Genomic DNA, 27,424 nt, shown 5'->3' with positions numbered 1-27,424 from the left:
TTGTTTTGGTTAAAGAGAGTTTATTTTTAGTTTCACGTTTATTTGTTGAAGTACATTATGCATTGCATCTGAAGCTTGTTATCGTTCAACCGTATTTCCAAACATTAGTTACAATAATCATGAATGTATCTGTGATTTAATTACTTTAGGTAAGTACGTATTTAAGTAGTATTATATAAAACATGTTTGGTACTACTTTGTTTTGTGTAAATATAGCTAATTTTTGAACACTTGTTTTTTTTAAATAAAAAGTAAATACATAAAACAAAAAAAACTTCAATAGGAATTCTTGTGTCTATTCAAAGACTTTCAGTCTCTGACACCTGGATTAATATTGATTTTGAGATGTGTCCCAGATTTTTAGGACGCCCGGGAGCCTAGATATATGAATTAAGTTTTAAATTGTTGAATATTATTTCCCGAGCACGCCGGCCGGCTCGAAAATCCGAGTTCCATTTTCACATTTTTTTTGGAATTCGCTATTTAGGGGGCTCTTTCCGTTTTGACTTCGATTTAAATTTTTGCATTTTAACGTATAACGTTTATTTTCAAACTAGCGCTTGTTATGTTTTTGCGTAGCTAGGAGGTATCGTTAGCCCGCGTGGCCGGCTGAAATCCCTTTGATATTTACCGACATTTGCCCGCTAGCAAAATGATGCCGGCGTCCGATGCTAACGAAAGAATGTTTATTTCTAATTTTTCTTCGGCAAAAGTTGGCACAGTGCCGCCGGCCTAGTCCAATTTGGTGGAGTCCCGCCTTTACTTGTAGTGCAGAACCTTGTCTCGTATTTAGACACTATTTAATGCCTGTGGCTCTAGGCCCGCATTTGATGGTTGAGTTCACAGTTTTGTTATTATTGGTTTTGTTTTGTAACCACTTTTTTTTCTTCTCGCAACCTGTAGACTGTAGGTATAAATACGGTTACATAACAAGTTTCCTCTTATTTAAAAAAAAATGCAAGAAAGGCTCAATATTGACGCACCTCTTTGGGATCAAAACTCATTTATCGGAAGGTTTAAACATTTCTTGTGGGTAACTGATCCTAGAACTTGCATAGAAAAAGAGACAAGTTTATTTGAAGCAAAAACTCTAATTGAAAACTATCGAACAGGTGCAGAAGGTGATTCGATAGAAAAAGTTATATATGCGAAGAAGTTGTATGAAAGTGCATTTCATCCAGACAGTGGCGAATTACAGAATGTCTTTGGGCGGATGTCTTTTCAACTGCCTGGTGGTATGCTTATTACTGGTGCAATGCTGCAGTGGTATCGGTAAGGAACCGGCTAGCTCTACTTGCAATACTCTCAAATTTTGGTAGAACTGTACCTGCTGTTGTATTCTGGCAATGGGTAAACCAGTCCTTTAACGCTCTGGTTAATTTCACTAATAGAAATGCACAATCGCCTATTTCTACAACACAGATGGGTGTCGCGTATGTGTCTGCCACTTTGTCGGCGATGGTTACTGCTATCGGTTGTAAAAGTATGTTCCAAAAAAGAGCATCCCCAATTTTGCAGGTGAGTACCTTCCGATGGCTTGAGGTGTATATTCTTATATTTCTTTTTGTTAGAGATATGTGCCATTTGTGGCAGTTGCAGCAGCAAATTGTGTTAATATACCACTTATGAGACAAACAGAGCTCATTTACGGTATTGATGTGGAAGGGGATGATGGCAAAAAATTGTGCCAATCAAAAGTAGCAGCAGTGAAGGGCATTTCACAAGTAGTATTTTCACGAATTGTCATGTGCGCTCCGGGTATGTTGATATTACCTGTGATAATGGAAAGATTAGAGAAGTATAGGTGGATGCAGCAGATTAAACCAATGCATGGACCTATCCAAGTCGTACTTGTCGGTTGCTTGTAAGTGACGCTTATACCAGTATACTTACCTATCTCATGACCTTTAATTTCTCGAGAATTTTCCTAAAAATAAACAGGTCTCTTGATTTTTAACTGCACAAAAAAATGGAAACAAAATATTGATATAATAGTTTTCTTTTAAAACATGTTTCTTTTTAATTTAAAAGAAAAACTTAACCATTGATTATGCCAAAGTTTTTTTTTCATTTATTTTTCTAATGTGCCGTACTTCCTTTTTGTTGCAGTTTAAGTATTATGGTTCCTACCGCATGTGCTCTGTTTCCACAAAGATGGTAAGTTTGTAATGCATGTGGTTAGAGTTAAAGGAAATACAAAATTGTCATTATATAAAAAAACCACGAAATCAGTTACATCTTTGAATATAAAATTAGGAAGAAGTCTAAGCCTGTACTTTAGATTTACAAATATCCATGCCCGAACCCAAATTCGAACCACGGGCCCTTAGTACCACAGTCGAGCTTCAACTCAACTGCCCCACACGGGCGGGCTACGCATATGACTTTAGTTGATTAAATATATTAATAAACACTAACGCGATCGAGTTCCACTTTACTTTACACTTGTCTGTATACAAAATATTGGCTTGACTCATAAAAGGAACTGTATAAAAAATGCAATGCCTGTTTCATGATCGTGTTCCTGCTAAATTTGTTACTTATCTAGAGATTTTATCTTTAGATATAATGGATTACTGATACGTTCTCCTGTGGAAATATACAACTCCTTCTCAATGCTAAATAAAGTTTCAATGTAACCAAAGGAATGACAACACTGAAATTCAATGGAAATAAAATGCCCAATCACTGAAACATAATAACCAAAATCCTTTGCTTGGAACTGATTCTATGATTGAATAAAAAACAATACACATTCGTTTAATACAAATGGTTCTGATAGGTCGATTTTATCAGGAATATCAAAGTTTAATCCTAAAATCCTAAAAATAATTTAAATAAGCGAGCATTAATTTGTACAATGCAAAAAATTCAAAACTTCCAGTAGGTAACTGATGTGGATGAGATTCCTTTCCGGTTACATTGATTCTCTTCCTCGGAAAATGCCGCTCTCTAAGAATATGGAAATAGACCCCTGCAATGACACGTTGACTTTTTGTACCACCTTGGTAACGTGAATCTCAAGGAAAAATGTACATACGTATTGTAAACTCCAACAAACCAGCTCTAAATTAACGAAAATAACACGCCATATTGTTAGCACTGAAATAAAACGCCAATGTTTGGCTGTTGATATTAACATTTTGCGTGAAGAGCGCGTCTCCAATTCGAAAATGTTTCCTTGTCTAAATTTTTATCACTCGCAAACGAAAGCCTTCCGAAAAACACTTTATAGCGACTTGTTAAAATTTTCTTCAACAACAATGTAGCATAATTGAGATAGTAAGTAACCGTTTGCGAATTTAGCTCGTATCTTTGGCCGCTCTTGAATTTTAACCACTAAATTTTTCGCAATCAAGTAGTACGTGCTTACTCTTTTAAATGCCAATCTCGTGTGCTGTCTAAAAATCCCGCATACACCGTCCTTATCTCGAAAAATAAAACCCTTTTTTTTAATTGAAAATGCACGCGTTGTTATCGCCTTCTCTTTCCAGACATACTTTTGTTTCTGTTCGCTATAAAGTGGTACATGTGTTAATCTTAGTATACTTAGCCTTACCAAAATATAAATTCAAAAAATTACTTTTTTAAGTCTAAAGTGACCACATGTTACATAACTAGCAATTATATATTTGACTATCAACTAAAAACATGGAGAAAAAAAAAAGAATTGTTGTGAACATGTAATGATGTCACTTCAGTAGGCGTGGCCTGCGGAATATCATATCATTTGATCATTTGTTTATTTGAGGTTCCATGAAAAAAAGTTGGGACACCATTGCGTGATGTAGCAGTGACTCAAGAGTCAAGACTGTCTTTTGACTATACATATTAAGCATTTTTGTATGCAAAAGTATGAGTTAATCCGCAAGGTATTGAGTACCTTGGATAGTACCTTTGTAAGTAACTGATACCGTGGTTTACTATTAAAATATGAATAACATTGTCACTTTACTTATAGATAAAACAATTATAGTCTATGGTTTTTGTAATTTTTTTCAGTTCATTGAAGACTACAACATTGAAATATTTTGAACCAGAAGAATACGCTAAGTTAGAGAAGATGGTCGGTAATGACATACCATTTCGGGTATATTTTAATAAAGGCTTGTAAAAAAATAGATGTCAGTATTAATTGCACTGTTATTATTGCATTGAGTTTATCACGCTTGTTGCTAGGGAACATGAATTTGATTATGCTTTTCATTTAAAAGTGAAATGACGGTTTTTTACTTTTACTTACATTTTCTCATCTATACAATTAAACCGATACTTCTAACAACGTATCTTTTCAATAACTCGAAAATCTCTGCAATGGACATATTTTTGCAATCGCTACACTAGTTCAAAAGAAAATCCATCACTCGCATAACGTGAATTTTTTAGTAGTATGTGCTTAAGTGGTGATCATTTGCAACACTGAATTATGGTATAGAATGTATGCGTCATTGACAAAAGTAATGATCGCCTAATCACATTGGTCTCCGTTGGTGTCTTCAAGGGGGAGATACTATCATTTGTTACAGGTTCACATTTCCAAGTTGCGCAATATATCAAATCTTGGTTGCGTATACTGCAGGATTGACCCATTTGGCGATTGTGACTGTACAAAATAATCTGTTCTTTTATACGATGATGTCTCCCAGTTTTTTTGGATAGGAATTGAATATTGTGCGCCTTGTTCTGATTGTTATAATAGAGGTACTAAAATACTTTTTCGTACTTCCGAGACTAAAGTGACCACTTCACTCCATTATGACAAGTACTGAAGTGTCACTTTTTGTCCCGCCGGGATTAAATTTTGACGAAAATCCCGGAAGGATGAAATTACTAACAAGGCAATTTCAGTAGGTTGTTCCACATTTTGTATGCGGCACTACTTCTTAAACGCATCGTAGTGCTGCTCATATAGTTTTTTGGATTTCGGTGGTATCAATTCTTTAGTTTGAAATATCAAATTTTTGTCATTATGACACTAGCAATGACAGTTTCCAAATTATTTTTGTTACCATAGCATAGGAATACTTCCTATGGTAACTTGTTAAGTAGCGATTTTTTGAAAGAACGCGTTCTCTAACTCCATACATATTAAGTGTTTCAGTTTCGGAAGTACGAAAAATATCGTATATACCTTGCGACTGAAGTAGTGTTTTTAATCCCTCAGGTAAATTATGGCCCTCCCTTCGGTCGGGCCATAAACTTTACCTTCGGGATTAAAAGTACTACTTCAGTCCCGCGGTATATAATATACTATTAGGGATACAAAACCTAATGATAAATTTCATTTCAGTACCTACTTTTATTGTAGTGTTCTATTTCAGGAAAACTTTTATTTCTGTCTCTCTTTACTTTTGTTGATAAGTATCTATACTCGAATCTTTCTTCTGACCATAGTAATATTGCAAAAGAACGAGCACTTGTGTCATGATAAGTAAATCTCTCCTGTGCAAACGTTGCCATTTATCAGTTTAAAGTCATAAAACTGCACCTGTTACAAGACATTTCATAAACAAAAGTCGATGTTCAGATTGGTTCTACCAAAACAGTTTTGAGTATTTTTTGATATCTCTAACAGGAACAAAAAGAGACATGGTCTGCATAATAGAGGTGAGGTATTCACGCGTTTGTCTTTATAAATTACAAATATGCACCAATTAGCCAATGAAAATTGTGGAAATTTTGAATTATTAACTCGTAATTCGTAAGAGTGCTTGTGGATAGCGGAATGGATAATGAAATCTGTACTATATGCCATGTTGAATGTTATTTGTTACCATGGTGTGTTACACCTAAATAAATAATTTGTTTTGCAGAAAATTCTAACTGTTGATCGTTTTATCTCGTATCATTAATCATGACTTTTTTTGAAAGCATTCTTCTGTTATTGTTAAAGTAGTTGCATATTTGTTAGTACTTACTTTCGCAATAGAGTTTTTAAAATTTCTGATTTGTGTAAGCCTTTTCAATTACTTATTCGCATTTATTGTGCTTAAACCTTACTACTTAAAATATGAGACCAACACATTACATATAGTCATTATTGGCTTGCCCGTCAAAATGCCATCTTTGAAAATACTTTAATTATTTAAACAAAAAGTGTAAATGCATTTATAATTACTCCACTGAATGGCCAAAGTGCTCCCTTTTAAATTATTCAAAGACAACAAACCCCCAATTGCAAAGAAGTTTGACATCGACAACACTGAATCATTTTGATACTTTGATGCGCGGTTATGGTCAATAGTAGTGCCTTTGTTTTGTTTCATGTTATTAATATTTTGGATGTGTATGTCAATATTTGTGTTTAAATTAAATATTGTATTGGATACCTTCACCTTCAGATACATTTACATTGTAAATCAAGGTTACCGGCCTGATAACATGTGTTTGAATTGAATCGCATTTTCAATTTACTGTAGTACCTTTACCTTTAGAGCTTAGATAATGTTGGTGGAGTAGTCAAGGGAATGGAGGTAGTATTAAGAATCTGATAGCACAGAAGTATTATGGCGAGGATTGTTTATTTTGTTGTCGCATTTTCATTTTTGATGCTTATACGAAATATGATACAAATAACTAATTAAACTGTTGTTATTTATGTAAACGGCTTTTATTCTACTTCCCGGGAGGCAGTTACAATTTTATATTGCTGCCTGTTTGTCCGTGTGTACGTTAACTTTGTTTTGAGCTGTTCGATCACTTTGGAAATGGGTTCCTAGGATAAAAAAGGTCGTTCCTTTTCCAGATACGTAGAAAACCGAGGCAAAAAGTTATAACCCCAAAGCCCATGTCTCCAACAAAAACGCATCATTTTTAATTCTTAGTTTACTCTATTTTAGCTTATTTCTTTTATATTTTATTTAATTTGATTTTAAAAATTAAGTAAGAGTATTTTTTGTTTTGTTTTATTTTATTTTAGTTTATTTAATTCAATTTAATTCTATTTTCTGTCCTTTTCTTTTATTTTTATTTTTTTTATTGTAGGTGGGGAAATGCACCTTATGCACACTCCATAATCAGGAAGTGTGGGGCTCTCCCGTTACTCGGGCATACCCACTAAAACCCCACCTAAGGCTTCAGCTTCAAAGGCCATTAGCCTGTTTTCTGACTTGTTTATAGATTTTCGTATATATCACATGTACAGTGCAATAACTTATACAGTGATATTCATGTAGAAGTAGACATAGGGATTTCCTATGTCTACTTTTACATGATAAAAAGTCTCCTGAAAGACGCCCTCTTCATGCAACCAAAGTAACTACCTAAAACAAATGAGGATCTGCCTGTCATATTAATTAATTTGCATATTATCGCTTTGACTTCCCTATTCTAATTTCGGTTCGTGTGCGATGTATTCAACTAAAGAAAAAGTTGATGTTTCCAATTGGTATAGTGCCGATAACAGTTAAAGGAGCTTAACAGATTTATTTTCTATGAAGCTAAAGCAACAATATTCAAATTAATAATTAATATGACAGCCAGATCTTTATTTGTTTCAAGAAGTTATTTTGCTTGCATAAAATTAGGCGTCTTTCAGGAGACTTTTTATCATGTAAATTGTGTTTGACATTTCAGTGTGTTCTCAAACCAGGTTTCTATCTAAAGCCCAACTCGTTATTCATGGCTTCTGAAACAACTTTTACATCAATTACCACTAGTAAGGCTAGATGCAGTTTTACATCTAAAAACACTTTAAGCGTATTACATACCTTATAATATCGAAAATCCAAGCTATATCCGTATTGAAAAATACGAGTTTATATAAAACTGGAGACGAAAATGTAAACTAAAGCTAATACAAGCAGCATAGTGTAATCTAGTACGTGAAGTCGTGAACTGTCAGAACAGCATAATTAATAATTATAGCACGGAGTGTACCGCGTAGTTTTGAAGGCTTTCTATTGGCCAGTTTGCCCCAATATGACGACCGGAACCAACGACCAATTAAAAACGAGATACCCTATGTTGTCACCACTGTTCTAAATTGAGTCACTGTAGGTTGTGCCGTTGTGCCTTCGTGATCGTTTCCATAGAAACAGAATTGTCATATGTTCTGAAAATCATTTTATATCTTGCATTTGAAAAAGAATGACGGATGTGATTAGAATGCACAATCATCTGTTTCACTTTATCTACCATTATGGCAAAGAGTAGGTAGTCACCACTGTTCTAAATTGAGTCACTGTAGGTTGTGCCGTTGTGCCTTGGTGATCGTTTCCATAGACAGAATTGTCATATGTTCTGAACATCATTTTATATCTTGCATTTGAAAAAGAATGACGGATGTGATTAGAATGCACAATCATCTGTTTCACATTATCTACCATTATGGCAAAGAGTAGGTAACTAATATTCTTTGCTTACGGTTAAAGTGATTCCTTTATCTATCCTTACGATTAAAGAACGGCTTAGCCTACTAATTCAAACCTATTAAAATGTCATTTTAACGTATGCCATAAAATAAAATTTAAAAAAAACATTTGTAGTGTACTTAACCCCCAGATTCTACACTAACTTCACACTACAAGAACACGGAAATAAAGTTAACCCGGCAACGTTTAAAAATGGCACACGAATGGTACTATTCTCTCCAAAACTAAACAAGATCCCGCTGAAATTTGAAAAGTGGCACGTGATCAAACATCTAAGGCAGGGCCCCCTTACGTTAGTTGTAGACAACGCTTTGACCTGAAGCACAATAGGGAAGGAACATAAAATAAAACACTCAAATTGTGAAAAGTTTGTTTAATAATGATCGCAATTATTAATTATTATTGTGAAAGCTCGGAAATTTAAGTCGAAATAAATTACATTGCAAAAATAAACTCTGAAAATTGTAGCTCACCGAATAAAAATAGAAATAGGCTGGGAAAAAAAGAACTTACCAATCAAAAAAACCAGCCGTCAAATTAATATTAAATTGTGTAGTAGAATTAATTGTTTGTAATATGTGAATGCATAACATAAAATTATCACATTACAAAAAATAGCATGTAGACTTCAAGAGGTAACAAATAGGTTAAAAACAAGTTTTGGGAATTATGGGTCAGGTAAGCAGGTAGTACCAAGATTCTAAGAAAGGATGAAATACACAGGATGTGACTCATCTTTGGTGCAATAAAGTCCTTTTGTTAAAAGCAAGATGGAAAATTACGAACTCATTTATCGTACATAGATTCTAAACTGAAGAGCGTTGATTAGAGTAATCCCGCTCCTGCAAGATAGGTAACCCGCCCCTGATTTCGGGGTTTCGAGCCTACAGTTGAATGTCGAAGACAATCACGGAATTAGGTGTCGTAACTCAAATTTGACTACAGTTTTTACCACCCCGTGACTGCTTCATTCGTGGAGAAAAATGTTATAGTAACAAACAACAAGTCAGTACATACATCAAACGAATCGGTAATTTCCTCATATTAAAATAAAATGATTAAGACTTATATGAATGTTACTTCACGGACAAGACCAAGTAATCAACATTCAACATCCATACACATAACTTAAGCAAGCATTACACCAAAAACGTAAACAATTACAAACAATAGCAAACAATATTTAACATGTCATTCTGCATTGTGGTTAAACCATGTAAATTTCAAAAACAAACATTGTGACACAATTACAAACTGCGGCATACAAAACACAAATACGATAAAAAGAAATGCAAAAATTACTACCTGCATTAGCATTAAATAACACAAAATAACAACAAACATTTATGGAGCGACGCGTTCACGACCGCCATTCAATACAAGATGCCCAAACGTCCCCCGTTCGTGCTTTCTAGATGGCGCAGGCAACTTTTTTCCACTAAGGTATACTCTTTTAAAGTATACTTTAGTTGACAACTCCTTTTCCTCCTTTTAAAGTATACCTTATTTCCCACCTAGAAATTGCATGGTTGCCAACTCTCAAAAATGTATGTATCGTCGCAAGTAGGCATCTTTGTCTTGGACACAGTGTACAGTTCAACCTCTATAATCCGAATACACGCTAGTCCGAAATCACGATAGTCCGATAAAATTTTGTTCCTCGTAACAACAATGACACCCCTGAAGACGTTGAAAAGAATAAAGTTTATTTCTTAATGCTTGTGTCCAAATTTATTATTTTCACTAGTTTCGCGATAATCCGAAAGGTTGGTGGTCCGAATCTATTCGGATTAACGAGGTTGTACCTAGAACCATTGCTAAGACCATAGACCTATTAAGTCTATGCTAAGACTTAATGTTTTTACTGTACTCATTGTAAAAAATTGTACATGCAAGATAAAATCTGCTACTATACCTACTAAACTGCTAAAACCAATTAACACTATAACTACCGCCATTCATACCTAATTATAGGATCAACTGAAAGCACAACACTAATGAAATATATCAGCAAAAAAGTAAAATGGAGGAAATATTTTGGATCCTTCCTTTCCTTTAACACTCAATTTTTTGTTAACATACCTACTTGTTTCATCCTGTTTATCAGAAGACTTCTCAGATTAGTTGTGCGGCTACTAAGTATTACGTCATAACATTCTAACATGGTATATCCAGGGGGCGAACATCTCCACGTACAGAGCTGGATTGTTGGGTTTTTCTTGTCGGGAAGAAGGGATCTTTTTGACTGTTTAAAGTCACTCATGACCTCTTGTAACAATGCATGCCTTGCAGGCAGTTTATCATTTAGTGCATTAAACCGTAATAGTGACTTGGGATGTTAGGATTAAATAGGCCCTACTGTATACTCACAGGCATACTATGCACCAATGCAGTTGGCGCAAGTGGCAGTCAATTAAACAAATTAATTGTATAATAATTACATATGGCTTTACTAAGGTGAAATACATAATTTACAAATGTACAATTGGTTCATTACAGACACTCTTACTGACATAATTGCTAATGTAAATATTGTGATGTTAGTGTTTTCGACTATAGGTAAATGTGATTTTCAAATTTGGTTTATTGAATTAACACTTAGGTTTACTCTACTCATTTCAAGATGAAATGTACAATTTTACATACATAACTTATTAAATATGAAATAGATGCTTAAACACTCTCTCTTAGAAATATACAGTAACAAATTAAAAAAATGTATAAAAATTCGATTTGTCATACCTTTATCAGTCATAAACCCTATAATAATTAAATTTCGGTTCTCTTCAATTATTACGAGTATTTTGTTTATTCGAATCTAATAGCAATGAAGCATCACACATCATTTTGGCATTGCTACGGACCAAAAATAATAAGTGACATTCTTCATATACTGTTAACTGTATTCTTGCACAAACTAATCCGTGCAAGACAGTGGCACGTTGCAGATCTAACCATCTTTGAAGCGCCAACTCTCTATCCTTAATATTGCTGCTTAAACTTACATCGGCTGGACCCCATAGGGTGTACTCTAATACTGACTTGGCTTGCGTTAAAGATACTGCCCTCTCTGTACTGAGTAACGAATGCAGTAGCGGGGTTAATTTTGCAGATGGTAGTAAGTGCATAAGTACACTTGCTGCACATTCACAAAGCGATCCAAATTCTATATTTTCCTTTTTGTGTGTTAATTCTTCTCCTAGGCTGAAATAAGTATGCAATTAAAATTTAGCAATTCTGTATCTATAGGATTTGTTTGTTGTACGGTAGTAATAATGAAATTACCCTTGAATAACACATAAACGATGATGTGTATCCTTCTCCATTTCCTTATAAATTACAAAACTAGTCAGTGAAAGTGGCAATTCTTCAATCCCCTGGGCTTGCAAAACTTTGAGAGAGTTAACTAATTGTAAAACTATGAAACAGGCATCTTTAAATAATTCTTGAGCACTGTTTAATTTAGTTTTTAATAGCTCTGCATACGTCTGAATGGTGTTCACCTGAATCCATGGCAACACTGCCACAGATGCTAAAACATAGTTGCTACAAAAGGCGAAATTTGGACATCGACAGTACCTTGTATTAATTTACTATCATCTTGTGTGACACTCGAGGTATATTTAGCAGGTATTAGATCGGTGAACTCTGTGATTGGGTTCAAAGTAAATGTACCTAACGGTTGGGAATTGATTGGCGTGGATCCTGTACTTATAATTATTGTAACATGATGCACTCCCCAAACTGCTTGATGGAATACTCTCGATCCTACAGTTAAAGGTGGCAAATTTTCTTTGATTGAAAAATTGGACCATCGTAAGTTGGATGCCGTTTTCAAGCCTCGTAATGCAGGTTGAACTGAAACTCCTTGTTGTATCTGAAACGATTATAAAACCAATTTTAAATTAAAACGTAAATATGTTGCATCAATAGCAACTCGTTCAAGAAAATATAAATACAGGGTGACAATTTGAAAACTTACCACCCCCCATATCTTAGTAAATAAACGAGATATTTAAAAAAATCAAAATCCGTTTCGGTAATTCGAAGGGGGAATCACAATGACATAGTTGGCGACGCACCCCCTGCGCCCCAGCCACCCCAACTTTTAAATCTTAAATAGTGACCCCCCATGTGTGATACGTCGTTGGAAAGCTCTGAAAAAATGCTTTTCAACCATATACCAAATAGCATTATTTAGGTTCGTAATTATCGTGCAAATCAAAAAATAAACTAATATGATACATTTGAAATCTATCGTATTTAAAGTAGTTAGAGCGCGTTCGGCTGAAGTCAAGTGATGTACTCGGCGTACCTATTACTTACGGTAAACGTCCCCAAAAAAATGATGTTATGAAGGAAACATAATTAGAAATACGGTATGAGTGGTATTTTGTACCTCAGCACAATGCAAACGTCTTACATGATTTTTAAAAAGGTATATACAGTAGTCAACTTGACTAGTCTCACTACTTTTCGACCCTGTTTCAAACCTTTGCACACTAAATGTTGACGACACACCGCGACTAAATATTCACAGTGTAAGCGGTAAATCCTAAACGAATATATTTATTTTTCATCAAAACGTATGCGAGACGTATGTAAAAGCCGGGAAACTAAATAATTTGGCGTTTTACGTGAAGTCGGTGTAGTGGATTTGGTTTTTCGATGTTGGCGCCAGAGATCCCCAGCCGCTATCTTGATCTCGATCCGATCAGTGTGTCAACAAGACGTGTGCAGGCCTTTATAAATATCGCTGGTTTTGATGTTCTTTCTGAAAGACACCATGCCTTTTGTGAAGAAAAGTGCTCAGCCAGAAGAAGGAAAAGATGGTCCTAGCTCAGTTATTTACTAGACCTAGTGGAAAAGTCATCAGATTTAAACGCGTGCTGCATAGCGTGCCGCCGCGTCAGAGCAGACGCCGCTCCGGCGGTAAATATCTTCCTTATTTCATCATGAACATGTACTTTTCCGTGCATATTTAGAATCGTCACAAAATTTCGCTTCTAATGAGACCCATCTCATTTAAGTCTTGATACAAAAACCTTCGCTAGCTCAAAAAAACTGAGTGTGTCCATAAGAGCCCTGTTTTTACTGTCAAATATCTCAGAAACGGTACATAGGAACACTTTTTTCTTTTGACCATTAGAAAGTGCGTCTCTCAGAGAATAAGTGACCAAATTTTCACCAACTTCTTGTTACTTTTACCTAGGCGCTCTAACTACTTTAAAACGCAACCGGCGAACATAGACGAACTAAGACAGAGAATAATTCAAGAATGTCGAAATATTGACAAACCAACATTGGAAAGGTTCGACAAGAGTTTGAGAATAGATTATAACTGACGATCAAAAATGAGTTGCTCTCGAGTCGGCTTTGGAAGTTCAAGTTAAATACGATTTATTTCATACTGTCCGGTAGATGTTCGATTACACTACCATTTTGAGTCCGGTAGGTGTTATTACAGCATCAGAGCCGGTAAGTGTTGCTAAGCAACACTTACCGGACGGTTATTTGTATACATCAAATTTGACATCTTCACACAATTAATTAAAAACCCCAACATAAATTTGGCTGTAATTCTTTATTTCAAACATTAACATTGATTGTAATGAAACAATTTGTATTGCCCTCAACACTAACGCCTGGGTTATTACTGGATGTCGAGTTAATAATGTTTGATTCCTTCTGCTGTAGAACTTCAATGAAAATTTCGCCGCCTTGTATCAGTTGTATCATACGGGCAATCTTAACTTTTCCTTCTACCGAGCCTTCGATGTATTTTTCTGCTGTCGATAAGCTTTTCCATGCTCCATGACGCTTTAACACCGAAACCCAGGCAAAAAAATCTAAATTCAAAAACTTACTGCATCCAAACAGTATGCCAACATGACGTTTTCCTCTACTTGTTTCGCCCCATGTTCGTTCCTAAATTGGCAAAACACTTAGTACTCTTTTTCATACCTTGCGGCCGACTTCTTAGGAATCAACTTTTCGATTGCTTCATGAGATTTCGACAGGATTGTATCGGGAACAGTGGAACATTCCACAACGTTTATAGCGTCCATTTTTCAGTGAAAAAATTCAATGTCAACCAACTACAAACTATAGCAACGGCCGTTGCCACAGAAACAAGGTAATGCGATTTTTACAATATACTGAAATTTTGTAATCTTTGAAATGAAATAACGATACAAAACAGACTTACAGTATGAAATAAAATACGTTACGATATACGTCCGGTAGTACTTGTAACAGTACTCGTTTAAGACATTCTTGACTCGGCTCCTGACGTCGCCTCGTCCATAATGTCTAACTCGTACTGTTACAAGTAACCTACCGGACTTATAACGTAAATAACTATTTCCATGTTTATTTTTTGATTTGCACGATAATTACTAACCTAAATGTAATGCTATTTGGTATGGTTGGAAAGCATTTTTTCAGAGCTTTCCAATGACGTATCACACATGGGGGGTCACTATTTAAGATTTAAAAGTTGGGGTGGCTGGGGCGCAGGGGGTGTGAAGGGGGTGCGTCGCCAACTATGTCATTGTGATTCCCCCTCCGAATTACCGAAACGGATTTTGATTTTTTTAAATATCTCGTTTATTTACTAAGATATGGGGGGTGGTAAGTTTTCAAATTGTCACCCTGTATAAGCTACCCAGTGAGGAGGCTTTTTTGAACTCATTTTTGGAAGATTAGTCAAAATATGTGCTGGGTAATTACTTAAGAAGTTAGAAATTATTTATTATTGACTGGTATGGATAAAAATGTACTAATTTAGGCTTTTATACAAAATTTTAGTTACAAAACCTAGTTATGGTAAATACCTACTAATTACTAGAGCACATATTAATATTGATTAAATTCAACTTACATTTTCTAAAACTTGCGCTAATGCTTCATGATTTGCGACAATCACAGCTCCATAGTTGTCTTCCAAATTTTTATGTACTATACTTCTACCTTTCCGCGACCTTAATTTATGTGTTCGTCCGTTGTGTGTCGTCCAATCACAATCTTCTTCCGCCACCTAAACCATAAAAAAAATTATACGTATAATTACTAACATACAGAATGGTAACTAGGCTAGGTAGTCATGCGAAATTGTCTTCTTGGGCGTATACAAAAGGAAGATATAATGAATATAGTAAACAAATATATTTCCAAGTTATCATTGGAATTAGGGGGGAGGTTACATGAAGGCTTTAAATAAATCATATAGTATTTTTCTCTATAGGAATTTGGCGGTAGAAGTCACTATGGATCATCTTTGAAATACGGTAAAGTACCTATAGTTTTTACACAATGATATTTCTGCGTTAGAAGGTCTAATGACATTATACGGTATAAGAGTGTAAAGACCACCTAGTTTATCAGTTTAACATTTTCAGCGTTTGTCAATCACTACTCTCCTCAACCCCTAGGATTGTTACAGGTAGGTACTCATTTTTAACGAGACCAAGTCAGTAGAGGCGCAGCACGGGTTCTGGCACACTTGCCCAGAATGTTATTTCTTTTTTCTAAGGTTCATTTCATTTTTTGAACGATTTTTACTATTGTAAACGTTTTTATTATGTATTTAAAAGTTTATAATGCCTAACTTAAAACGAAGGTAGCAGTCTGCAGTGTGTAAAGTTAAGAATCACTGCCTGAAGGAGTTAACTGTCCCTGAAAGTTTCAGTCATTGGCGCCTGCTTGTCAGGCAACACATGATGCCCAAGTAATCACAATAAAAAAAAAAGATTAAGGTAGTAAAAACATTATATCAATTATGAGATTTATACAGTGTTATTGAAACAAAGCACAATATCTGTAGTTTGAATTACAAACAAATAACTGTTTAATTTTTAGAGAAATATACTCCTTTTTTTAAACGGTGTGACTAGCCTCCCGGCTCAGGTATTCATACGAATCCCGGTTTTACTATGACATCATGCTAGTGACGTCAGCGATGACCGGGATTATTATAAATCCCGGCGGGGTAAGTTATTTAAACATTCAAGATAGAGTTGATAGCATTATACACCTAAGTACGTAGGTACCTACTTTATAGGAGTATAAGATTTATTCAAAATTGGTAAATATTTTAATCGTACCTACAACTAGAAAAATATAATAAATTCTGAACACATATATATATACGAATTATATTAATAGTGTGAACTGAGTTACTCGTAGATATTAATTATTATTGTTCACGTCTTACATTCCAAACAAATCGATTCATTTGAACATTTTGGTATTTTCTTTAAAGTTGTACATTTAACGTGCTTCCACAGGAGGCATGAAGCACACATAATGCAATCAGATTGATTTCTGATAATTTCTTAATTGCATAACACACACAGCCATTCGTTTTGCTCCCTTTTCGCGATGATTAAATTTTGGACAACTTGCCAAGCAGCACCAGAGAAAAAGTTACTGCAATATTTAAACGTAAAACCCACGTGTAAACGATCACAAACATCGCACCAAGTTGTCAGCCGGGATTTATAATAATCCCGGTCGTCGCTGACGTCACTAGCGTGATGTCATATAGTGCAACCGGGATTCGTATGAATACCGGAGCCGGGAGGCTAGTCACACCGTTTTTTAAATAATAAAAGTTGGAAACAAAACACTTGTACCACGCTATGATAAGTGCCTCAATTTGAATGGCCCTTGTGTTGATAAATATCCCAAGAGTGCAGCCTCCAAATGTATATAATAGGAGATTTTCTTTACAATTTTAAAATTTTTTACTTCAAAACGTCTGCTACTTTCTGGACAACCCTCGTACAAACATCTAAAAACCACTGATACGCAACAGAAGAAAAACTAATGAAGGAAACGATGGAATGAATTGAGAAATACTGCAATCAAAGAAATGTAACTAAATGTACTTTGAAAGATCAAAAAGGATATTTAGGAAAGGAAGAGAGACAAAAGCAATAATAGAGCAAACGCAGAAATGGGAGAAAAGGGAGAGTGGCTATGAAACAAGTATGAGTAATAGGAGAAAGATAATGCAGAAACATTATATATAAACTAAATATAGAAAAAGAGACAAAAAAGGGGTAGATAAATAATAATATAGAGAATGAACAAAGATAAAGACAAGAGAAGAAATTTATAGACCCCTCATAATGGGGCATGGAACTAAAGAACACCAGTGTGTGTATTCCCCCATAATTTAGCTCTTTAGAAAAGGAAAAACATTACGAAACGAACTAATATGGATGAGACAGAAGGAGAGGGAGATGGGGCTGAGACAAGTGGTAGCAACAAAGGCAGAAAATCTGGAATTCACAGGGAAACATACAATATAAGAAGCATATCATAGAGCTGAAGCCGAAAACTAACGACAGAATATAAGAATCATAGTGAGGTTTAGAGATTGAAACGAGGATTAAAGCAAAGATTATGGAAAAAACCAAACAAAGAAAAAAGAGAGAAAAAGCATCCGAGAGAGGGAGATGAGGACGATTAAAACGAGCCAAGATGGAGATAGGTCGCCTCGATGGCGTCTTCACCTAAACCCGATTTATCATTTAATAATTAAATAGTAATTAATTTTACATGGATCTAAACCTAAAGACTATATTTAATGACGACATATTTTAATGTTATAGTTTAATTGTCATCGTTTTTTCCCCATGCTGCTTGTCAAATTTGTAATGTGTACTTCTTGAATGTTTTAAATTTTTAATCTGTAATCTCCTTAAGCCAGAAGATGACCGTTGGTCGAAACTAGTTGCTGTTTTTATAATTGTTAAATTAGTATTGAGAAGGTTTTGTCTTTTTGTGTCTTTTTGACTCAATTAGTCAAATACGCGAAAGTTAAACGCTCTGTATCTATCTTAGGAAACAAGAAGGTACCTACCTCGGATTCGCTTCCATAAAAACTGTACGGCGCATAAATTTCCGACTCTGTTTCACTTCCACAATAAGTAAGAGAAGCAGATCTGGGTATAGTTTGAAATTTAAAGTAGTCTCCAGAAACATCAACGTTACTGTTTGATCTAATCTGCCGTATATATCTTGGATTTTTACTTGACGTTGGACTATTCTTCTCAGGGCTGGAACTGTCGAACTCGGACGAACTCGATCTTCCGCAATTGATGTAGTCGTAAACGTTCTCTTTATTGGTTTTAAATGTTGCTTCGACGGGTTCGTAGCTGTCCGTTGAAGTGTTATGTTGCGCTGCCAGTGCCTCCCTCTCTCTCATACTGGCGGTTCTCTGAGGCTTGTTTGGTATTATAGCAGATCTAACTTCGCCGATATTGGCGTAAACGGAATCGTTAGCGTTTCGGAGGTTATTAATTCGATTTAGGTGCTTTTGCTTGTTGATAATGTCTACCGATTTCGGCGGATGCGGTAAATTGGGTTTATTTTTTCGATTCCAATCGTCGAGATTTCGAGGTGGCGGTGGGGGTTTCACGAGCCTTTGCTCTAAGCTAGTTACTTCAACCGGGATTGACTTTGGTACTTGATACTCGATGTTTGATGATGGCATGGAAAAACTACATTCGAACTGTTCATGCGCCACTATCGGTTTGGACACGACTTCCACTTGGGCGCCATTCAAATCTAATGGATGCACAATAACCAGTCTGGGACGAGTTTGGTTTTCAACATACTTGACTTCTTCGTACTTTGGGGAGTCGTTGCGCACTTTGTGCACATCTTTGCTTGAACTCATCCTTAGGAACTTTTTAAGTGAAAAGCGGCCTTTAGATTTTTTCTTTTCTTCGATTCCGATTGTCGACAAGCTATCAGTCGATTGCGACAGTACCTTTTTAGGAACCGAGTCCGGTAGAATTAAACTCGCATCGCTGTGAGGACTTTCATTGCGAAGTTGGGAACTGCAAGAAGAAGCCCTTTTTTCCATTTCCTGCAGCGTTGGGAAAATCGACACGGTGTTTTTCAAAAAAGATTCATCGCACGATGGCGGTTTGGGGGCTTTACGCTTGTTAGGAGTGCGGCCTATATCTAACTCCTTTGCGGAATCGTCCTCTTGAATAATTCTAGGCTCGGGCGAGAAAGACGAAAGTGTATGCGTTGGAGTTTCGGGCAGGTGATTAGTTGGTAATACTGGTTTCCTAATAAGTACTGCAGATGGTTTCAGTGGTAATTTTGGCTTATCGCCATTGTTGCCGTGCAGGAAAGAAGAGCGTGTTTCGAGAGGAGGGGGAGTGGTGGGTAGAGCGGGGGGTTCATTGTTTCCATCAGGGTCTGCGTGACCATCTGGTTCTCCTGCTTGCTCTCGACTCTCAGGTGGCATGGAATCACAATTTGAATCTTGCGACAATATGGAGTGCATGTTTTCATCATTTTCGCATGTCACTTCGGGTGTTGGGTTAGAAGAGGTGCTGAGACAATCTTCGGAGTGTGCATTAGATTTACTACTAGCATTGTGAGTTGGGGATATATTTTTTGTTTTAGCGTTATTCAAATGAAACTCAATTGCGGCTTCTGATTTAACTGTACTTTCTGGCACGTTCTGATCTTCAACTTTATTTTCACTGGAATTCTCTGGGTTATTTAAAGCTTCTGATTTATACACCTGATTCGTCAAATCTTTGGTTAATTTCAAATTTTTATTGTTCAACAATTCTATTTTGGCGATGGAAGTTTGATAAATTGCCGGTTTTTCTTGATCCCTCTTTATTATCGGTGCACGCGTTATGCCGTTTTTTCGTTCTGGAATACTCGTTTTGTTAGCTTTATTTTTCTCGATGTTTACTGGTTCCATTTCATTTTCTTTATCCTTTGCGTCACCTACTTTCGAGATGGCCAAAATTTTTTTTCTTGAAATGATCTGGATTGGCGTTTTACTTTTTTCCAACGTCTCCGAGATTTCTTCCAGTAACGATTTTTCTTCGATTTTTATTGTTTTTTCTTCGTTCTTTAAATACGGCGTCTGTTTATTTTCGGTACCATCTTTATTAGTTTTAGCAACTGGAATTTGCGATAAAGGTTTAAGTGTCTTTTTATCTTGCCCAAACGGTGTAACTGACACCATGAGTGTATGTTTTCGACCTTCGGAATCAATTTGCGGCTTTCCCAGTTTTAAACGAGTATACGATTTCTTAGTTTCGCTATTATCATTTAAGAGATTTGCATTGACGGTGTTAAAATCGGTGTTTCGCTTGGTAATCTTTCGCAATTCCTTTTCAGTTTCATCAAATTCCTCGTCTGTATCTTGTGAATCCGTTTCTTCTTCCGTTTCTTCCACGTGATCCTCTTCGATTTCGGACCAGTCTTCTCCACCATATCCTATAACCTTCGATATTTCATTTGTAAATGAAACAACGTGCTTTGATTTGCTTTGGGATTTCAAGCTACTTTTAATTATGCTTTCAAGTATTGTTTCGGAAGTAGGCGGAGATAGCTTTTTTATGGTAATCTGATGTTCATCTTTGGATTTAAAACAGTTTGAGCACAGCTCCTTTTTCCAAGCGTTTTGAACGAAATTTTGACAAATAGCCGACATCACTGACGCCTACACTTTTCACCTGTAAAACAAAAAGACACAACTAATTAGGTGTCTCACGATTTTAGAAATTAGATATCGACTTATTGATACATTTTGCAACAGTAAATAATTTTTTTTTCATTATTTATTTACTATGACATAAATTACTCACATCAGAAAAACATCCATTTTCGTTCTAGGTCAGCAAATCAAGTGTTATTATGAGCAATGGTTTTAGTAGTGCATTGAATTTATTAAAATTCAATGATGTAGTAAGTAGATAGTTAGATACAGTATTTTTTGGTTAAAAGTTTTAAGGATTTTGGATAAACCATGTTTCTTATGAGGTGTCTTTTTTACATCTATGAATATACGGATACCTAACAGTTAATTTCCCCAGGAAGTAAGTATTCACATAAGGGATGTTATCTATCCGATAAATTTAACTGAGCCATGAAATATCAGCCTTAATGTAATTAGAATTACATAGAAAACCTTAGTAGGTAGGTAGGTAGGTATGTAATGAGCGTAAGTAGATAGCATACCAGCTAAAATAATTGTGATTTCACATTCACTACTAATTAATTGCACAGACTAATATTATTGTAATAGAACTTGGTATGTTGTCATCTATTGAACTTTAAATTTAATACTCAATAAGTATCGTAAACTGATCCTAACACCGGAAGTTTTAGTTACCTATTTATCTGATATGTGTTGGTAAATAAGTGGAAAGCATAACAATGCAAGTTATTTGATATGGATAAGGCTACCTTTGATTGTACTTGTACACTGTACAATGTGCATAATCAAAGGTGTTACAAACATTCTAATAAAAAGGTGGGGCGCGGAATTCATTTGCCAACATCAATCCTTGAAATTCTGCAAATGTACTTATATGAAATAGGTTTTTCATCTCATCATACTAAAAGTTACAGTTCATTGTTTAAATTGATTTATTAGATGTTTGAGTGCAGCATAATGGCATACCGCGCTAACACAACTATGGTTGAGTTAAACGAACTTGCATCACGTTCCGCTATTTATAAAATTCAACGGTTTTATAAATAGAACAAAATGCACTTAAGAAGGGGCGTGCACTTTTATACCGGGTGAATCATTAGAAACCGTTGATTGAAAATCAACGTTAGAACTGAGGACAGTTTGAATTTCGCGCGTACAATTCTAGTGTTTTTTACGTGATTGAATTGGCGATGATATATTTTTAGTTATTTTACTAATTCATATTAGTCACCAGTGCCGTCGTTATTTCGTTAATTTGTTGTTGTTTTTAATTTACTTTTGCAAACTGTATTATCAACGTTCTTAAAAACAGTTCTTTTCAGAGCTACGCTGTAAATTCAAGAGTTTGTTGAAGTAAGTAATTTAAGTAACGGTTAAATCACACTAATTTGCATTTGTAGGTTCTTGAGGATGCCCTTCACACAAGAACAAGATGCCTTTATTTTGAAGGCTCATTTTGGAAGTGCTGTACGTAATGAAGATGGAACGTGGTCATATTCGTTCCGGTCCTGTCGAGAGCAATTTATGGAAGAGTATCCCGATGTTATTATTTCTTATAAAGCATTTGCCAATCATAAGACACGAATTGTGGACCGATTTGAAAACAAGAATTGCATTTGTAAAGAAAAACATACCGGTCGTCCATTACTACGAAACGATGAAGTGGTCCAAGATGTCAGACAACGAATGGAGGCGAGTCCCAAAAAGTCAATCCGTCAGTTAAGTGCCCAAGCTGGTAAGTGGTACACGTAGAATGAATTTATACCTACTAACTTTATTTTCGAATTACAGGAGTGTCTTATTCAACATACTCTTGATGAACTACGAGCAGCAATTATTGAGGAACTAGAAAGAATTTCACCTGAAACTCTGGAGAAAGTGTTTGACAATATGAAGCGTAGAGAGGAATTGTGCCGTGAACACAATGGTGGACATTTTGAGCAATTTTTATAGTTCATTTAATACAATTTTAATATCGTGACTGTGCTTAGTGCAAATGTAAAATTTGTTGTAAAATGGGAGACTTATTTGTAAATTAAAAATAAATTATTACCCTTGGAAAGTGATTCTACATACACCACTGGAATTAGACAAATGATATTCTGTTATTACCAACCTTTAAAATTTTTAGTTTTGCGGGACATTCAAACTGTCCTCAGTTCTAATGAATCACCCGGTATAAGACAAACAATGATTTTACTCATACAAGCTATATTTATTAAATCCCAAGTGCATTGTTTGTTAACAATTAGGAGGGGTAGAAAATTTCTACCATTTTCAATGTCTCATTCTCTCTCTTGTAAGGCTAAGTACTCTTACACCCCTAACCAAGTGACTCCGACTCTCAACAGGTCCTATCAATCGCCAAGAGTGCGAAGGCTATAAGTTTTTGACAAAAATTTTAAAATAGCATCGCATTTTTCCCTGCGGATGTTGGTTCAAAACGACATGACAATAAGGTAAATATTCCTTTCCTTTGAAGGATAGATCGGTTTCCTAACGTGAAATTAATCCGTTGGAAAGTTCTCTCCTATTACGAATCTAACGTAATAATTAGCCCTATACTTGTGATTAAATGAAGGCTCCAAGAATTCCCACGTTTGGATTTTTTTCTTGTAAATGAATGTCGCGTCTGAAATAGAGCACACTGTACCACGGTTGTGAAAGAGAATAAACGAACATAAAATTACTCTCTCAAAATTCATATTGTAACGGGAACCCGCTGGCGTATTTTAAGTCAATGGTTTCTCAATAAATTTGTTGCTCTATTCTTTTTTAAGACAATGGTTGTTAAATGCGGCTCATCAGTCTGTAAAAAAAATCAGCTTCATTCGTCCAACCCGTAACCGTAGTTATATCCGTAGAAAGTTCGTGAAAAACCGACTAAGAATTGTTTTTTTACGGAGTTATCAAATGTGCGCGATTTTTTTAAATATTTTTTTAAGAGCTATTATCAACGTTTTTATTTGGTGTATAACTTATTTTCTCGAAAAACAACCTTTCAGAATTGGTACCGCAAGAAGTACCCGTAGCGCCTTAAGTCATATGATCTGAGGCGGCAGACGATCGATTTTAGCATACTCTGATGGGGCAAAAGGGAACCCCATCGGTTAAAATTTTGATCATTCTCGTTCAGTGGATTTCGTGCTAGCTCCCCTACTATCAGTAAACACAAATAACAAAAGAAATAGAACATACAAATTCGAATTGGTTTATAATCTGTCATCAAAATATTCCTTAAGGGAATAATATCTTTTTTCAATTAGCATCTTTGTCACGGAGTTTTTAAAATGTGAAGCTGATAGAATGTTTTTAATGTTTCTAGGCAATTTATTGTACACTTTTATAGGCATAATATAACAATTTTTGCCGACAAGGTGTATATATGGGACGGTAGCGGTAGATGGTCGTCCCGCCGTAGATCGTATTTGTCCTCCCTATCGGTAGAGAGGTGAATTTTATGTTTACGGACATAGATCGCGCACTGCAAAATATATACCGAGGGCACTGTAAGTACGTGCAAGTCCTTGAACAATTGCCTGCATGGGTAGCCGTAAGGTTTGTAAAAAATTGTCCGTAGCATTCTCTTTTGTATAATGAGGATGCTGTTAAATTTCGAGCTATTTCCCCAAAGTACCACACCATAATCAAGTTCAAGGGACGAATAAAATTATTATTATTAAAAAATTATTATTATTATTATTATAAGACACTAGAGAGTGTATGTGGGCATAATAATAATTAAGCGATATTTTAAGACTAACAGAATGACGGAGGCGCCATAGCACATAACATAGTCAATATGCGAGTGCCACGTGAGATTGCAATCAATAACTATACCCAAAAACTTCATGGTTTGATGTTGGCGAATACATTTATTGTCGAGTCTGACTAAAAGAGTGTAATTAGGCACTTGGGTGGAAAAAGTCACTAGGTTAGTTTTTTCATTGTTTAATATAAGTCCTTTTCGGTGACAATAATCCGCCATTTTTAACGCGCACCTGTTAGCACCTTCAGTTGACGCTTGTACCGTATCAGCTGTAATTAACGCTGAAGTGTCGTCCGCAAATAGTCAGAGGTTCATGTTATTGTTGAAAGAGTCTATTAAATTATTTAAAAAAATGACAAAAAGTAAAGGCCCTAGAGTACTTCCTCGAGGAACACCAATACACACTTCTTTCCGTGACGAGTTGTACTTACTACCTTCCGCCGCTATAGAGACAATTTGTGATCGTCCGGTTAAATAAGAAACTATCCATTGGTAAGCAATACCCCGGACTCCGTAGTGTTGTAGTTTATGTAAAAGGAGTTTTTGATCTACTACATCAAATGCTTTAGAATAATCAAAAAAAAGTCCAGTGACTTTTTTCCCTAATTAGAGATTTCGGAAGATACAGCTTACAGATGAAAGGACTGCATCTTGGGTAGATAATCCTCTTCGGAAACCAAATTGATGCGGATACAGGATCTTGTGGCGTAGTAAGAAGTTCATTAATCGTGCATAAAACGCTTTCTCAAGAATTTTTGAGAAAGCAGATAGCAAAGATATGGGTCGGTAATTTCCAAATTGGCCAAAGGGGCGAAGTTTATTGACTGAACGAGGAACCAAGGATGCTATATATAGCATCCTTGCATTGAAACGATTAGCAACATTTTAAAGGTGTATTTCTGTAACATAAAAATGGGAACAAAAAGAAAGATTCGGAGGGCATTATTCGGGTGACCGCGAAACACAGGTTAAAATTATACACGAAGTCACGAAATCTCGTCGATCCAGCATGTTAAATCGACCAGCCGTAAAAACCATTAGGTATGTAGCCCGTAGCGATCTTCGATTCAAATTCAAGGGCCATCATGGGGATCTCGGAAACTGTAAGAGATAGGTAGGTAGTTTGCGCAGTTGCGCATTTTGATGCTTAACAAAATTCCGTTTTGAAACTGAAAAAAACGAAATTTTGCAAACTGGTTTTTATTTTTTACCGAAGTTATTTAAACAGATATTTCAAAATAAATGACACATTATTATGGCCACTTTTTCCCTCTATAAGGCGATAGTTTTAATTTAAGTCTGACGTTTCGTCTCCGGTTAACCATCATCAACTTTGTTTTTCGTATGGAAGTCATTTTTACTTTTTGTGTCATTTGATAGAGCATGTTTTTCTGATTTCAAAAACGTACGTAAATATCACTATTTATAGTGATACTTACATTTTTGAAATCAGAAAAAATGCTAAGTAAAGTGTAATTTTCTATTTGCATATAATACAGATCATTTCCTTTAAAGATTTTCAAGAGTTGGAATTTTGACGTTTACACAGTAAATAGAAACAATCCTTAAATACTCGGTTTTTTTATTTGACCGGCTTGAAAGATAAAAAGTAGAATTTTACACTGTATAAAATATTCGTGTATGAACTAATATAAGAAAGAAGAGTTCCACTTAAGTGACGGAAGTCTTCTAACTGAGTTAAATATACAAACGGATTTTCCGTACTTAAGGGATTAGTAACTTAGTTAGAGTAAAATGGCCACTTATAAAATGGTAGGACAATTTTGGGTACTAGATGTTCCAATAAAGCCGATATTGATTTTTGGAGAGCTGTAAATGAACTGGATTGATTTTAGATTTTTAATATGCATGTAAGCGGAACTTCGTTAAACGTGAGAACGTCACGTTTTATTATGATCGCTAAGGCAGCTTTATTATACCAGAGGTGTGCGAGGGGACGCGACCCAGACACAAGAAACTTCCTCCGCGACATCCCAGAAATACGTGGAGAATAAGAGCCATTCTTACTGTGAACAATGGAGAAGTTTCCAGTTTTTTGTTGTTTGGCTTGGAAAAATAATTTCGATTCAGCGTGTGACGTCACTTGACCTATTATCATATGCTACCTATTCGTTCGCTTCATTGAGTTAGAAAACTAATGGAGGGAATCAAATGCTTGGCCAGACGTAGACCACGGGAACCAAAAGTGGCCTCTAACTGTGATTAAAGTACCACACCACTTCCGTTATCATTAGCGTCTCACTTCAGTGGCGTAGAGATATAATTTTCTTTCCACTAATAGGAATAATAACAAAAAAAACGTACAGAAGGAGTAAAATACATGCTCGTGGTAAAGTAAACAAAATAGACAAGGATGGGAAAGTATGCAGATTTAATATAATCATTGATTAGAAATCTAAATATACATCGATGTGTTCCATTAGTATAATTAAGGCCAGTTTACTATAGCCACTACAACTTGACAACTCCCATTAAATTCACTGTGTTGATCAATAGCTACAATCGATTGGTTGGTCTCAGGTTCATTACAAGTTTTGATAGTAGATACCTACTCCATATAAATTGACGAGATATTTGATGAACATTTTCCGGTGCAACCTTTGGTCGAAATCACAGTCAATGAAGCGTTGTGAGCACAAAAGTAAATTTCGAGAGCTGTTCTTGAGTACTGGTTCGTTTGGAAAACTAAGAAACATAAACTATAGGTACCTACCTACAACCTCGCCTACAACATGATAAATGACATGTCTTACCGATGAAAGGAAATGCCCT

The 27,424-nt window shown here is 35.6% G+C and overlaps 2 protein-coding genes and 1 long non-coding RNA gene across 5 annotated transcripts in view; 2 read left to right on the top strand and 1 right to left on the bottom strand.

Annotated features, from left to right (window-relative positions):
* The first annotated feature begins 821 nt into the window (after positions 1 to 821).
* On the top strand, positions 822 to 4,121 carry LOC116163965 (sideroflexin-2). The gene is made up of 5 exons (XM_031478091.1): positions 822 to 1,272; positions 1,320 to 1,518; positions 1,572 to 1,864; positions 2,110 to 2,157; positions 4,003 to 4,121. The coding sequence occupies exons 1-5, from the start codon at positions 956 to 958 to the stop codon at positions 4,112 to 4,114; spliced, it is 969 nt and encodes a 322-aa protein (XP_031333951.1). The 5' UTR covers positions 822 to 955; the 3' UTR covers positions 4,115 to 4,121.
* Positions 4,122 to 10,826: 6,705 nt separating this feature from the next.
* LOC116163113 overlaps positions 10,827 to 27,424 on the bottom strand; it is a 74,299-nt gene continuing 57,701 nt past the window's right edge. For all 3 annotated transcript variants that reach the window (XM_031476963.1, XM_031476964.1, XM_031476965.1), the window contains 5 exons: positions 18,244 to 20,878; positions 15,256 to 15,411; positions 11,952 to 12,249; positions 11,658 to 11,904; positions 10,827 to 11,576 (listed from right to left, as the gene is read on the bottom strand). In XM_031476963.1, coding sequence (XP_031332823.1) covers positions 11,159 to 11,576; positions 11,658 to 11,904; positions 11,952 to 12,249; positions 15,256 to 15,411; positions 18,244 to 20,856 — 3,732 coding nt within the window. In that variant the 5' untranslated portion in view covers positions 20,857 to 20,878 and the 3' untranslated portion in view covers positions 10,827 to 11,158. The remainder of the gene's footprint in view (positions 11,577 to 11,657; positions 11,905 to 11,951; positions 12,250 to 15,255; positions 15,412 to 18,243; positions 20,879 to 27,424) is intronic.
* On the top strand, positions 22,090 to 23,024 carry LOC116163115. Its single transcript, XR_004143671.1, has 3 exons — positions 22,090 to 22,215; positions 22,263 to 22,597; positions 22,654 to 23,024. It is a non-coding gene; the product is annotated as an uncharacterized LOC116163115 (long non-coding RNA).

The sequence above is a fragment of the Photinus pyralis genome, unplaced genomic scaffold (genome assembly GCF_008802855.1).
Source record: "Photinus pyralis isolate 1611_PpyrPB1 unplaced genomic scaffold, Ppyr1.3 Ppyr1.4_LG2, whole genome shotgun sequence".
Taxonomy (NCBI): domain Eukaryota; kingdom Metazoa; phylum Arthropoda; class Insecta; order Coleoptera; family Lampyridae; genus Photinus; species Photinus pyralis.
This window is presented reverse-complemented; position numbering and strand designations above follow the sequence as displayed.